A 13603-nucleotide genomic window follows, 5' to 3' on the forward strand; every position below is an offset into this window, starting at 1 on the left:
ATTTTAACTTTCACCAGCCCCTTCCAGTGTTTATTGTGATTCTGAAGAGTCTATAGAACAACTAATTAACAGTTGAGTTAATGATACATAAGTGGTGCTCTAACTTAGAACATCTCTTATTTGTCTAATGGCTAACTTAGATCAGCTTAGCTGAACTTATTACAATTAATTTTCCCTTTGGTCCATAATTTAATATTACAGCTTGTTTAAATCTGATCACTACATGATTTTATTTTAACCAATAAAATGATTGAAATCAATTCATTTAAAACATCAAAAACTGTTTGATAAAAGTATATTTTTAAATGAAGTGAGTATAGAGTAGAGGTGTACAGATTAATACCGCCCAGTAAAATGAACATGAATAAATGAATAGATAATTTATCAAGAAATATAACCTTTAATATTTCTTACAAAATAAAAACACCAGTAATTGCTTAAACATTTTTGAGGAATGGTTTTTATACATACTTATCAACTATGTTTCTATCAAACATATATTCCGACCCATAGCAGTAGAAATAAGATGCCGAATCCTGAAAATAGAGCCGCGACGAGGGAAAGAAGTAGTTCCTTAAAGAGATCCCGGGACACTTTTGTGCTTGTGACTTCATACACGAAGAACCACGCCGTGAAAAATATCCCGATACCCAGCAGCAGTAATGTGAGGTGAGGAAACACGGCCGGGTTTATCGGCGACGTGTATCTAACCATCGATTCGATTTCCAACTACAAACAAAAATATCTGTTTAACTCTCAAACATAATGAGATTATGAAAATGTTAAACACAAATAAAGTATAACTTACGCTCATTTTGTTTATTTTAACTTGCAAATATCAACGAAAAGAAAACTAAGCACCGGCCCAAACGCTAACATCAACGTCAGAAGAAACTAAGAAACGTCATTCTTTCTTGACAAGAAACATAGATAAAATACGACCATCATTGCAATTTTATAATATTTATATACATCCTTGACTCAAAAGTTAAACTAATGCTTTTTCAACGGTTATTCTACAATATTATTTGTAGGTAATTAAATACGAAATAGTTAAGGTAGCAGAAAGTCGCTGGGTGCGTGCAGCGCAAGACAGGTGATCGTAGCGATCTTCGGCGGTTGAGCCTTGCAGTATCTATCAGCTGAAATAATGATGATTAATAGGACAGATGATTGTCGAGGCAGAAATAGTAAATAAATTTAAACAAAGCGTTTATATACTGCAATTTAATAAAAAGCTAGGCAAGAGAGTAGATAAAGTGAGCAAGGAAAAAATATTTAAAAAGAAAGAACAAAAGCAAATTCTTTCGATACTTCGTTTCCTGCATAGCACAGTTGAGTATTCAGAAATAATCAACATATGGACAAGAAGACGTGTCCACATCACGCGTACAACCAATGCATTAAAAGTCATCCTCATTGTCCATCTTAAAAAATAAGAAAATGTAGCATTTTCTAGTGACAATTCTCTTTAACGAATGCAGTACATAAAATTGTCGTTTGCCATAATATTACATTTTGTACTTGATAACATTTGAAATAATACAAAAAATTAAGCTATTATTTGTACACAAAAATATAATAATTAATGTTTAAAAGACATAAAGCGTCATTTTGTTATTTCAGTCAATAAGTAACAGTCTCAATTAAAATGTGGATAAATAGTAATTTTATTTACCACTTTTATACAATAAAAACACAAATCATAGTCATATACACGTTTATAGTACGATTTTGGTAACCAGAGAATCTCCCATTGAAAAATTCAAAATAACTAATATCTCGGATGAAGTTATTACTTTTAGCACTGGGGGCTTTTACCTCTTCATCAGAACAGAGTTCGTGGAATGGAACGGTCCGTGAACTATTCAGATTTCAAACTTAAATTTATATTTACCATTTGTAATTGTATTCTTTTAAAAAATTCAAACAACCATTTGAGTTTAAGCGTATTTTTGACATTGACGCTTAGTGAACAATGACATTCCTTCTGACATTTACCCTCTAGAGTTTACTTAAAAAGTTTACAAACGTGATTAAATTATGTAAATAAAACATGTAGGACATAAAGTTCTTTTTCGTTATAATAGCCATGACATCCCAATGTTTCATTATGAATGTGAATAACGTATGCGGTCAAAGTGGAGTTCTAGACACTAAACCTCTTATATCTCAAGCAAAAGTTATGTCTTATGAAGAGAAATCAGTAGGATCGACGGTGTTCTTTAAATGCGAGGCTTGTCCGTATATGGCATTGGCTGAGGATGATATTAAATTCCACCTTTTCACCGTTCACCCAGACCTGGCTAAAACTAATGGCCTTGCAGATAATATCCAGATTTCATGTCCTGGTTGCACGAGTTTTTTTGATGCTGAGGAGACCTTGAGGAATCATTTACGTAATCACCACAAAATGGGCATCAAGGATGTTAGAAAAATGGTTAAAAGCTTAGTTCAAATTGCACTTAAAAATGCAAAGTTAAAAAAGGAAGAAAAAAAGACTGAAAACTCTCCACTGCCTAGTCAACAAGATATGGCAGATGTTAAGATACCCCAAGTTATAGAAATAGTACCAGATGCTGTTAATCCAAATAATGAATCTCTACCGAAAGGAGTTGCATATATATCAGTAGACGAATTAAACAACATGAGTACACCTAACTTTGAGAAAGTTGATCCAAAGGAAGTTATACAAGGGGCTAGTATTAACATTGTGTATAGCAATGAAATATCAGCTCAATATGTGAATGTATCAGATGCAGGCCCATCAAATGCAACATGTAATCTCATTCAAGTATCAAGTGTTACTCCAGATCTTATATCCTCAATTCAACCCCGTATTGCAACTATCATAGACAAAAATTTACCATCACCACAAACCAAACAGGACAATGAAATGTTGCCACATATAAAACCACAAAAACCAATAGTTAACGATGCTGGGAGGATGTTAAACTATTCTCATCCTTATAAAGATAGTACCACACCTATTGAGACAGACAAGAAACTAATCAAGCCATGTGCTATAGGAGGTTGTTATGTTCGTTTAAAAGATGAAAAGAATATGTCTTATCATAGGAAATGTCATCAGAATGGTAAACTGCAGTGCCCAGAATGTTCAAAAATTTGTCCAGGCGTTGATCCACTGCACACGCATTTGTGGAAGGTTCATGCAGTTGATATGGAATTGCCAACATGCGAGATATGCGGTTTTAAGACATACAAAAAGCACAGACTATATAATATACATATGAAATGTCACGGAAAAATTAAAGCATACACATGTAAGATATTTCATTTTTATTTACAGACAATATGGTGTTTTGTTAAACTAAAAATGTTGTAAGCTATGTTGATATTATATGTAGGTATGTATATGGATGTCCGGAATTTTAAAAAATTATTTCTTAACAAAATTCAAAGCTTGTAGGGAGAATTATATTTTTATACTTATTTATGCTTTGAAGTGTACTATTAAGTAAGTTGTAATTGATTTAAATAAGAATTAGCATTTGTCAGGCCATCTACAGGACCAGAGTTTGAAACCAATTCTGTTGCAGAATGGTGTTACATAGTAAGACATTATCTCTCCTTACTGCTGCACTAGATGATATTTTAAAGGTCATAAATTGGGGTGAACTAGGCATTAAAATAAATTGTGAGTACATCACTCACATTCAGTTTACCATAGACTTGGTCATTAAAGCTGTAACCACAGAAGATCATGGAGGAAGTTGATGTCCCAAAGTATGATAGTACCAAAATATCTACAGTACTAATTACTGGTTAAAACAAGCAGAGAATAATAGGAAATACTTTGATTTTCTACTAATAAACAGAAATGTTATGTCTCTATGTTACTGAACCTTGATTTATAATGATCATAAATTATAATTATAGATATGCACATTAAATTCTTTATTTAAATTTTATTCACAAAGTCGATTGGCAGCTTTGTTAATGTTCTTGAAAAATGCTAGATGTAAGTTCTTCTTAGCTAGTTTTAAAGGGAATCTAAGTGCTGAAAATTATTTTTTTGGATTTTTATTTAAAGAATTAATTTAATTTTTCCAGGTACAATCTGCACAAAGTCATTTAAAAATGCAAATCAGTTCTCAAAACACAATCTAGTCCACAAACGTGACTCTTCTCCAGCACAGTGTCAGATCTGCCAAAAGGAATTCAGTAATGAGAGGCGGCTGAGGGCACATGTAAATACAGTACATCACAAACTGCGTCCTTTCAAGTGTTGCCATTGTGATTATACTGCCGCTAGAAAAGCTGAACTTAAATTACATTTAAGATCACATACAGGTATGTTTCTGATTGAGCATGGTCAAACATCAGTTTATTTTCTATTTATTGTCACAATTGACAGTTTGTACTCGTTAACATGCTAAAATAACTTTTTGGTAAAGTAGGTAAAATTCCATGGATTCACTATGGAGGTGCTGGGTCCAGTATATTGTATAAAAAGTACTGTGTACTGGCCAGTACAGATTTTAGGAATCTTATCTTTGCAATGAAATTATATTCATCTTTAGTGACTAAATTCCATAGCTAACCAAATTTTAGATGATCATACCAATTCTGCATGGAAAATCTTTTCCAGCTGGTAATCATTCTCGATAGGCCTAAAACATTTTAATAGGTTAAAGACAGATAGCTGATACATTTCTGACTTGTATCTTCCCTAAATACTAATTGTGGATTTAGGATGTCACCCTACTAGTAAAATTACCCTTCTATAAATATCCTGATGCACACTTCAGCTTTGCAGCTATGTTGGCTGAATCTCTTTAAAAATACTAGAAGATTCATACAACCCATTAGTTTTAAGTAGCATAGGTTATACATTTTATTGGTATTATTGGAACAAGTTTTTTTAGGCTAGAATTTATTTCATCGTAAGACTTTCTATTGTCCTTAGCCATATGCCCGTGTTTGTTCCTCCTCCATGTATCATATCCCTCACTACTGAGGACTTTGACATTTTTTGGAAAATTTGTCGCGCACTATGTTACGCCGTCTTTGTCGGTCTTCGGCGGTATGTATTGCCTTGGCTACTGCAGTATCGAGAGTGGTTAGAACCTGATCCGACATGGGGGCTGCGGCCTCGTTATCGCACCCCGCTCATTTTTCGGTGGTCTCAAAAACTCAAAAAACCGTCGTAGGCGCGAAAGATAAATGAACTCTCAATATTATTATTAAAAATGTCAAAAAGGGTATTATAATGTTTTATTTGTTATCAAATTTTAATTTGTTACATCATAAATGTTACAGGCGACAAACCATATTCATGCAATCAATGCAGCTATCGTTCAGCGGACCACAATGCAATGCGACGCCACAAGAAGATGCATTCCAAGGAAGGAGTCTATAAATGTAAATACTGTCCATACACAGCCATACAATCCACCATATTCACATCCCACATGATCTCCAAGCATCCTAATGTCAGCTCAAACGAAATTCACTGCTGCCCATATTGTCCATTCAAATCGGTCAGCAAAGAGAAATATGTCGTACATCTCAGCACGCATAGAGATAAAGAGGAAATTCAGCTTCTTGTAGACATGAACACCGGAAAATCTAATAAACCAAGCTGGACTATACCAAGTGAAGCGGAGAAATCAAATGAAACTACCAAATTATCCACTGAACCTAGTAAAGACTCCAGTCCAAAGACAGTGAACACAATACCAATAGAAGTGTATGACTGTGATAGCCTATCTGAAAGCATCCCTCAGGAATATCCAAAGAACTACTGCACAACCCCAACAAGTGGTGTCCAAACACCTACATACAATACTCATGTCATGGTCACAGACCTAAGCAAAGACGAAAATAATTCAGATTGCCTTATATCCGAAAGCTCGAATGACACTTTGATGGAGAGACATCAATACCCATCACAACTTCCATTGCAAATCACTTACAACAATCAAACAAATTTACATGAGTTTCTAAACACAGCGGTATCAATGGAACAGAAACTATTGCAAAACAGCAGTGTCAATTCCCATGCGACCAATCACTCTCCTATAGGAGTTAACATGAATAATAATATAATGGGTAATTTTCCTATTAGACTACCCACAGTTCCACAAGTATCAGCTCGAAACAATATAATGCTGAAACCGGTCGATAAAATATCTCTTCCAATGACCAAAGTCATAGGTCCTATCATAAAACCAACTCAAATCTTGCCAGTACCTTCCTCTAGTCATTCCCCTGTAAACATCACCCATGAGATAGATGGTGTTCCAAAAAAGAAAGCGAAAATCTCTGTTAAAAGTAATCTGATCCTCAAGGGTCCAGATCAAGTGAACATGTTCCATTCCCAACAGAAAATGGCGTTTAAAAGACTAGAAGACAATGAGAGGTTTGGTTTAGGCGGTCCAGTAACGTTTAACAATTTGATAACCACTCAATTCATGCAACTACAACCAGAGCCGGTGCTGAGCGAGTCTCCTAACAATATAATGACTTACCCGCAAGAGAACATGCTAGAGGACCCGGCGACCACACCAGTGGATAGCGAGCTGAACAATAATCCGCAAATATTCACCTTCAACCAGCAAATGAATGTGAACGCCATGACAATGCTTCCTCCTGCTCAGAAAATACAAACAAATGACCCGAGCTACATAAAGCTGGAAGCAACTGTTAAACCGAACACACAGTCACCAAGCTTGGAGAGAATGTGCAATGGATTAAATACTCAAATTATCAGCAGAGAGTACAAAGCATCCCCACCACTAGAAGAAATCCATAAAAACATAAAGAATGAGGTCAAATCTGATGCATTTTATAACATGGCACTAAGCAACAACACTAGTAACCCATCTATAATTGACCAGTATTTAATTGATAATATCATTGGTGAACAGTACACAGGCCACTTGGATCTCTCAAGTGTAGTGTTGCCAGAGATAACAGACCAGCAAAACGACGTCATAGAGATTGATGACAACTCGGATGACAATAAAATGTTGCCACGTTTCGACATGAATTTTCCTCTAGAGTCTTTGTACCTTATGCACAATGATTTCCACTTTCTTGAAAACGAAATCACACCGGCCAATATGCCCGAGGTGACAGTAAACGAGATCAATAGAATGGTGACAGAAGTTCCTTTGATAACACAGAAAGAGGTTTTAGAAATAGTACCAGATGTAACAAACAGTGAATTTCAAAACTTTGTCCAGGGCAAGAAAGATCCTATGATGAACACTTCCGTTAGACCGACCACTAACAAAATTAATGTTAAAAATATAGAACTGATGAAAAACTTAATGAATAAGAAATTTTAAACGAATAATGTAAATACATTAGAAAAAGCAAATGCATTTATATGTTGGATATATCTTCCCAAACGGAATAGAGAGTAAAACTCTCTTTGTAAATAAATTACAATTGTTATATATAATTTTGGACAGAATGGTTAATAAATGTAAAAGACAAGACTGTATGTATATAAAACTTTGTATATCGTTTTATTATATTGTACGTATTCCCTGCGAAAGTAAAATTATTAATATTAATTTTATTTTAAATGTCTATACATTAGAAATACTAATGTAATGTTTTTATATTTGATAAAAGAGCGAGGCGTAATACATAAAAATATAAAAAATCCTAAAATTGCTGCGTAATAATCCACCATTACGAAACCATTTATTTTTGGTTAGAGCGTACCATACATTAATTAACAGCAGATAAGCCATACAACCACCCGTTTAAAGTGTTTATAAATAAAAGCAATGACTATACATATCGTACAACTGATAACCCGACGGCACGCTGTGAGCGAAGTCTGCACCTCGTTTGACATATGGTTAGCTTTAAAGATGGCCGCTTCAATTGACAGCGTGCTGTGACAAAAACCGCCAAAACTGTCGGCGTGCTATTTAGTAATCTGTGCGACTATACACCCTTTATTATCCGATAATAATATATCCCGCGGGTGTATAAATAAATTTAACTGGAATTTTGGATATACAAGCATTCAGTATTCTTTGGATCACAGTGCTTGTTGTTGTAAATGGTGGCGAAACGTTACGGTGCCGCCGACGGAACTGCCACTTGACGAGTCATATCTCTCTCTATTTAAGTTTTATTGGAAATAATGAGAGGTTCCTTGTTTTATTAGAAATAAAACACTGTAAGTATAGAACGCCATTACAGAATGATTATATTTGGCTATGTTCGACTAGTGTTGGACGCTGTTAGACATTCTGGCTGTTACAGCTTCTTCGGACTCCGGGAAAAGCTAATAGCCGGTAAGAGCTAATAAGTTAAAAAAAAAACTAGGGCAGATGTGTCGCCTGACGTTTTGTGTCGACCAGTTGATACCTACTCGGTTTTCGGAGAAAGGTGTGATTCCTTTCCTGCGAAGACCTTTAGCTGATTCGATGTCGGACTTGGGAGAGAACCGGTTTGAGCCGCCGGTGCGAGTCGCACTACCTCGCCCACGGACACGATTATATTTTTAGTTTCATCACTATTTATACATCTGTGGGAAAGATATTATGAGAAATTCCGACAGTCGCGTGACGCTTTCTTTTTGTTTCAGGACAAGAATTTTGTTTTAAAATGTTTTTTTTTATTTACTTTTCCTCTTTCATCCTTTACATTTACTTTCATTTTCTTCTTTTGTCCATCACATTTTCTCTCACTCCGTGGCATTCATTTACATATATTTCATGCATCGCCTTCCATCCTTCTCCAATTTTTTTAAAAAGTTACATTTACTTTATTATTTTATTTGGACGAGGGACTCTCATCGAGTTTAAATCTACGAAGGTACATCTAGAATCCTCCAAAAACGTTTGTCAAAGCTTGCGGGATAGCAGCCGATAAAATATGAAGGTGTGAGATTCTTCCTAAGGCAGGTAGTTCTCGAGGTAATAACAACACGAAGTCCGAAATAGAAGTGTTTATATTCTTTGAACTTTGCCCGTATTTATACCTATGTAAATAAACAATTATATTTCTGTGGAATTCCCCTTTTCGATGCGACAATAACGTAATGTTGCTCCCATAAAACCGATGTAAATAAAGAATTACATTTCTGTGGAATTCCCCTTTTCGAATGCGCCGCTGACAATGGCGTAATGTTAATTCTACAAAGGTTAAAGTGATAGCTACACATAATATGTAAAGATTATATTTTTCTTGTAAGTAATCAAGGTGAACACGTCTGTAGCTTAGTGCAGAAAAATCCCAACTGAGCGGCACTTAGCCGTTGTCGCGACTGGTACCTGCGCCGTGCCATATACAAGCCTGCACCGCATGTTAGTCGTTCGTTTAAGAAAACGTGGACAACAGTCCTTTGGGTACAATACTATATTCGTAAAATAGTAAACAAACGTGAAAAGGTTTTGTTACACATACCAAATATCTATAAGTTTTTATGAGTAGAGAGAGATTATTAATTCTAAATCAGAGTTCCCCAAACTTTTTTGTGTCGTAGACCCCTTGCCATGTTTTTCCGTGTTGGGTAGACCCCCTAATTTTTAGTTTAGTTTAGTGTTAAAAACTTAAAGTAAAAACACGTGTTAATTTATACATTTATTAATTGAATTTAAATTAAAACTACTCAAAATAAAATTTTGTATCTGTTATGTAAAATATACGTAACATTAAATAAACCCCTAGGGGTCGACATAGATCATTTTGGGAATCACTGTTCTAAAGGAACTATTTCATTTTTTGTGTCTTTGTATTTTACCCTCATCGAAGAATGTTTCTATATATATATATATATATATATCTTATCTCTATTATGGTATGAAATTTCATACATTGTATAAGAGACCGTCGATAGCTAAGGGTTTTTTCTCAGAACTAGTGAGACCATACATTCGCCACTGGTCCTGCTGCGGGGAAAACCGTGGCGACTGAAAATCACCTCTCATCCGTTAAAGGGTAAACCATATGAATGTTCTACATGTAAAGCTGTTACAGAATGCTAGTGTTTGTTAAAGTTACATGGCTATTTATAAACCAGCGTGAATAAAATCGTGAAGATTTCCTAGTCGCACTGCGCATGAGTTATAGCCCTTGTAGGATTCTCCCTAATGCCTTGGAGGTAATAACAACACAAAGTACGAAGTAGAAGTGTGTATATTCATCAAGCTTAGCCCACATTTATACCGATTTTAAACTATAAAATAAATTTTCAACCAATAAAAATCGTCAGCCAATCACAAGTCGAGAAGTATTGTAGAGCGCCCTCTTTCGCCCGATGTATATAAAGAATTATATTTCTGTGGAATTACCCTTTTTCCACGTGCCGCTGACGATGACGTGATGTAGCTCTTACATTATATTTGGTCGTTGCTCGAACATCGTTGTCTATCGACATAATTATTTTGGCGTCGGTCATGACTCGTGGATCAGCAATCGGCAGATAAAATATCAAGGTTCAAGTGGCAACTGCAAGTTGTTTCTCTTATAAATTGCGATATAATCGTTACTGTCCCTGATCTCCTGCAATTTATACGGCTTCCATTCGGGACCTAAATCATCAAATGGTGATGGATCTGTATGAACACCCTTACCATATCCAGGTCCAATTATCACTAGCACAGATCCTGAGTATTTGCTTATATACTGAAAAAACGCCGGACCGTTATTGAAGTAGCAAAACATCAGAGCAGTGGACATCGAGTCTCGAAGCAGGTTGGTAGTGTTGTCATCTATGTTAGGGGTAGTTAAAATCAATGGAATAAACGTAGGCGGCGCGTATTTGCAGTGCCACCAAGCGCCGTCCACTTCAACGCCTGATACTGGTAACCCTGAATCCGAAATGCATATTATTAGGCGTGTCATTGTTTGTAAATAGGTGTAAAAGATTTGAAATCGTGAATGTAATTGGATAATGTACTACAGTATAAAAACAAGAAAGATTCAAGTAACAGCTACAAATCTATGGCGTATTATTAATTACAGTCAATATTTTATACTTTCGTTACGTATATTACCAAAAAAAAACTTAATTAAATAAATTACGAAGTGTTTAAATATTTTATCTCAAAAATCACTTTTAGAGTCTCGCTCTTTTAAAGTGTTCAACTCGGATATTTCTACATTAAATCGATTGTAAGTGTTGCACATAGAGTTGACCAAGCATCCAGTGTACATCGCTGTATGCTATTATATAAGTTGTATTTTTATATAAAAAAAACTACTATTTCTCGATTTAACCCTTTGGTTACCAGCGCTGGAGTTAGCCGGCATTCCAGATCTCTGTTTTAAGATTTATCATAGCCAAATAAATTACTAAGAATTATCCTAACTTCTATTTTTAATTATTATACCAGTAATATCTTTAAATATGTAACACAAATGAGAAAAATCGGACATCAGCTTACCGCCATGCAATGTACACACTTCGTGGCGCACACGCCTGGTTCAGTAGCGTCATTTCGACGAAACGGACTACGGTAAGGAAAGGGTTATAAAAGTTACACTATCGATAAGATTCCTACCTGTTGCTTCAGTTATTATCCATTCAAGTAACCCGCTTCCACATCCAATGCTCAAAATTCGATCGCAGCCTAATTTCACGATACTTTCGCTAAGAAATTCAAAGTTTTCTTCCGCAGGAAACACCCACAACAGTTTACTTCTATCGGGATAATTGTGATATTTTGACACTATTGTCCGCCAATTTTTTTCTTTATACAGATCTAAAATAGAATTAACAATGTTTCCCTCCATTTTATTTGTTCATTATAATTTTTTTTTAAATGTAGCTCTGATAGCATTTCCCGCCAAATTTGACGTCAACAGTTGCACAATACGCGGAAGATCTGACAATGACCGTGCGGCGAAACTCAAAGCCAGAAACATACGTCATTATTCGATTATGATAGATTCTTGTTCAGGGTCGTATTTATAAAAATAAAAATTGATAACATTTATATTCGTTTCGGATACAAAAAAAATGAAGAATACATTTTTGACACTATTGTCTTGAGAAAGGACTACCAAAACTGCAAACTCTTTTTGTCAAGATAAGATAAGCGGCAAAAATAAACCTTTAATAAAAGCATTATTACATTTAAAATAAAAAAACAACTCTAAGGAATAATTAAATTTAAATAGCGATAAGTATTTTAATGATAAACTGATATGATTCATATTAAATACTTTACATTTTCGAAAAATAAATAATGCACAGTCCTTCCCTGTACAGCTTCACCTTTAGTGTTCAAAGTAATACTGGCCGACATCCAAATAAAATTTCTTACAGGCGATTTAAAAATGAAACAACGAATGAGCTTTAAATTCACTTTATTTATATAAAGGTATTGCATACAGTACAAACAATTGTTTTTTTATAATAAGTAGTAAAATTAACAAAGTATTAAACTCATGAGGGCTAAGCTCATAATATAAAAACGAGCCGCTACGGGCAACAGTGGTTCTCAACCTATCACAACTTATGGCTTCGACTAACCGTTTTGTGATAAAAAATTATGTTTTCCTCTTACATCTTTGATAGTTAAAAAAATAATAATCACTACCAATATCTTATTTATTAAATAAAATTCATTATATACTTTTAAAGATTAATTATGCTTTGTATATTTTTAATTCATCTTTATTAATATTTTTCACCGATATATAAAAATTGTAAATATATTTGTTACAAGTTTTCGAACGAAACTAGTGATGCTTAGAAGTTGCCATGCTAAGTTGCGATCAAACCACAGTCATTGCAAATGTCATTTTCAAATTATAAAAAAAAAGAATTTCGAATCTTACAGACCTTACCCCAATAGATTTTGCGTTTCCTTAATTAATATACTTGAGATCAATACATGAAAGAGATCACAATCTTCAGTCTAAGTTATAAAACTATAAGTTCTCACAAATGCGTAATTGTTTACAATTTTTTTTTATCACAATACAATTTTTTTGGCAAACGAATTTTCATCAAAAATCCAAAATTTCAAAATTAATTATTATGAGCAAGAATTACGTAACATATTTTTTCTCACTGGCAATATATATTTTATTATTTTCATTGCAACAGTCTTTTGATTCGCCAATACTACATGGTAACATTGGATTAAAATATTAATATAATCCTAGGGGCATTACTTGTGATGACAAGATTAAAAATATTAAAAAAATGTAAAAAATAAAAAGTTATTATACAATATAGATAGAAAAAGTCAAAACGTCTTTCAATTATAGAATGCCCCAAACCTTTATAAGGAACAAAATAAACTTAAATGCAATATAAGATTCAGAAACATTATTCAACGACGGACAACTTTCTTATTAATTAATAAAATTTTCCGAAAACAAAACTTAATAAAATTTCGAATTTTAACTGAGATCAATAATATCGCTATTCAATTTTGGTCCATCGTGTCGGATACATTTTTGTCGTTTCTAAATCTCACTGAAAAAGATATATTCAAAATAAAACTCATGTTCACAGCTACATACACCCTAGTACTATACGTCTTGGACGTTCTTAAAAATAAATGTTAGTAAACTTTATGACTGATTTTAGGATCCGGAAATTATTAACGACATACCTACCATAGTCTAAATGCAAAAGTTTATTTAATTCAAA

General features: G+C 34.1%; 3 protein-coding genes across 3 annotated transcripts; 1 reads left to right on the forward strand and 2 right to left on the reverse strand.

The window, feature by feature from the left end:
* Positions 1 to 380: 380 nt before the first annotated feature.
* kud (oligosaccharyltransferase subunit 5 kud) lies at positions 381 to 900 on the reverse strand. The gene is made up of 2 exons (XM_068768995.1): positions 809 to 900; positions 381 to 729 (listed from the first exon to the last, which is right to left on the reverse strand). The coding sequence occupies exons 1-2, from the start codon at positions 812 to 814 to the stop codon at positions 490 to 492; spliced, it is 246 nt and encodes an 81-aa protein (XP_068625096.1). The 5' UTR covers positions 815 to 900; the 3' UTR covers positions 381 to 489.
* A 1115-nt stretch (positions 901 to 2015) lies between these two features.
* LOC137923376 (uncharacterized) lies at positions 2016 to 7457 on the forward strand. Its single transcript, XM_068766616.1, has 3 exons — positions 2016 to 3284; positions 4075 to 4314; positions 5284 to 7457. Exons 1-3 carry the CDS (start codon positions 2093 to 2095, stop codon positions 7314 to 7316), a joined length of 3465 nt encoding a protein of 1154 aa, XP_068622717.1. The 5' UTR covers positions 2016 to 2092; the 3' UTR covers positions 7317 to 7457.
* A 2933-nt stretch (positions 7458 to 10390) lies between these two features.
* On the reverse strand, positions 10391 to 11730 carry LOC137923598 (uncharacterized). Its single transcript, XM_068766820.1, has 2 exons — positions 11499 to 11730; positions 10391 to 10805 (listed from the first exon to the last, which is right to left on the reverse strand). Exons 1-2 carry the CDS (start codon positions 11728 to 11730, stop codon positions 10426 to 10428), a joined length of 612 nt encoding a protein of 203 aa, XP_068622921.1. The 3' UTR covers positions 10391 to 10425.
* Between the last annotated feature and the right edge of the window lie 1873 nt (positions 11731 to 13603).

The sequence above is a fragment of the Battus philenor genome, unplaced genomic scaffold (assembly GCF_028537555.1).
Source record: "Battus philenor isolate CCGP_79_NKW_IND1 unplaced genomic scaffold, ilBatPhil1.0.hap1 SCAF_10, whole genome shotgun sequence".
Classification (NCBI taxonomy): Eukaryota; Metazoa; Arthropoda; class Insecta; order Lepidoptera; family Papilionidae; genus Battus; species Battus philenor.

Bases quoted from the DNA above. Each gene is read 5' to 3' on its own strand.
- LOC137923598 (XM_068766820.1), bottom strand. From the start codon at position 11,730: ATGGAGGGAAACATTGTTAATTCTATTTTAGATCTGTATAAAGAAAAA. The intron at 10,806-11,498 runs GTAGGAATCTTA...TTTCGGATTCAG, and splicing joins GATAATAACTGAAGCAACAG to GGTTACCAGTATCAGGCGTT.
- LOC137923376 (XM_068766616.1), top strand. From the start codon at position 2,093: ATGACATCCCAATGTTTCATTATGAATGTGAATAACGTATGCGGTCAA. The intron at 3,285-4,074 runs GTAAGATATTTC...TAATTTTTCCAG, and splicing joins AAAAATTAAAGCATACACAT to GTACAATCTGCACAAAGTCA. The intron at 4,315-5,283 runs GTATGTTTCTGA...TAAATGTTACAG, and splicing joins ACATTTAAGATCACATACAG to GCGACAAACCATATTCATGC.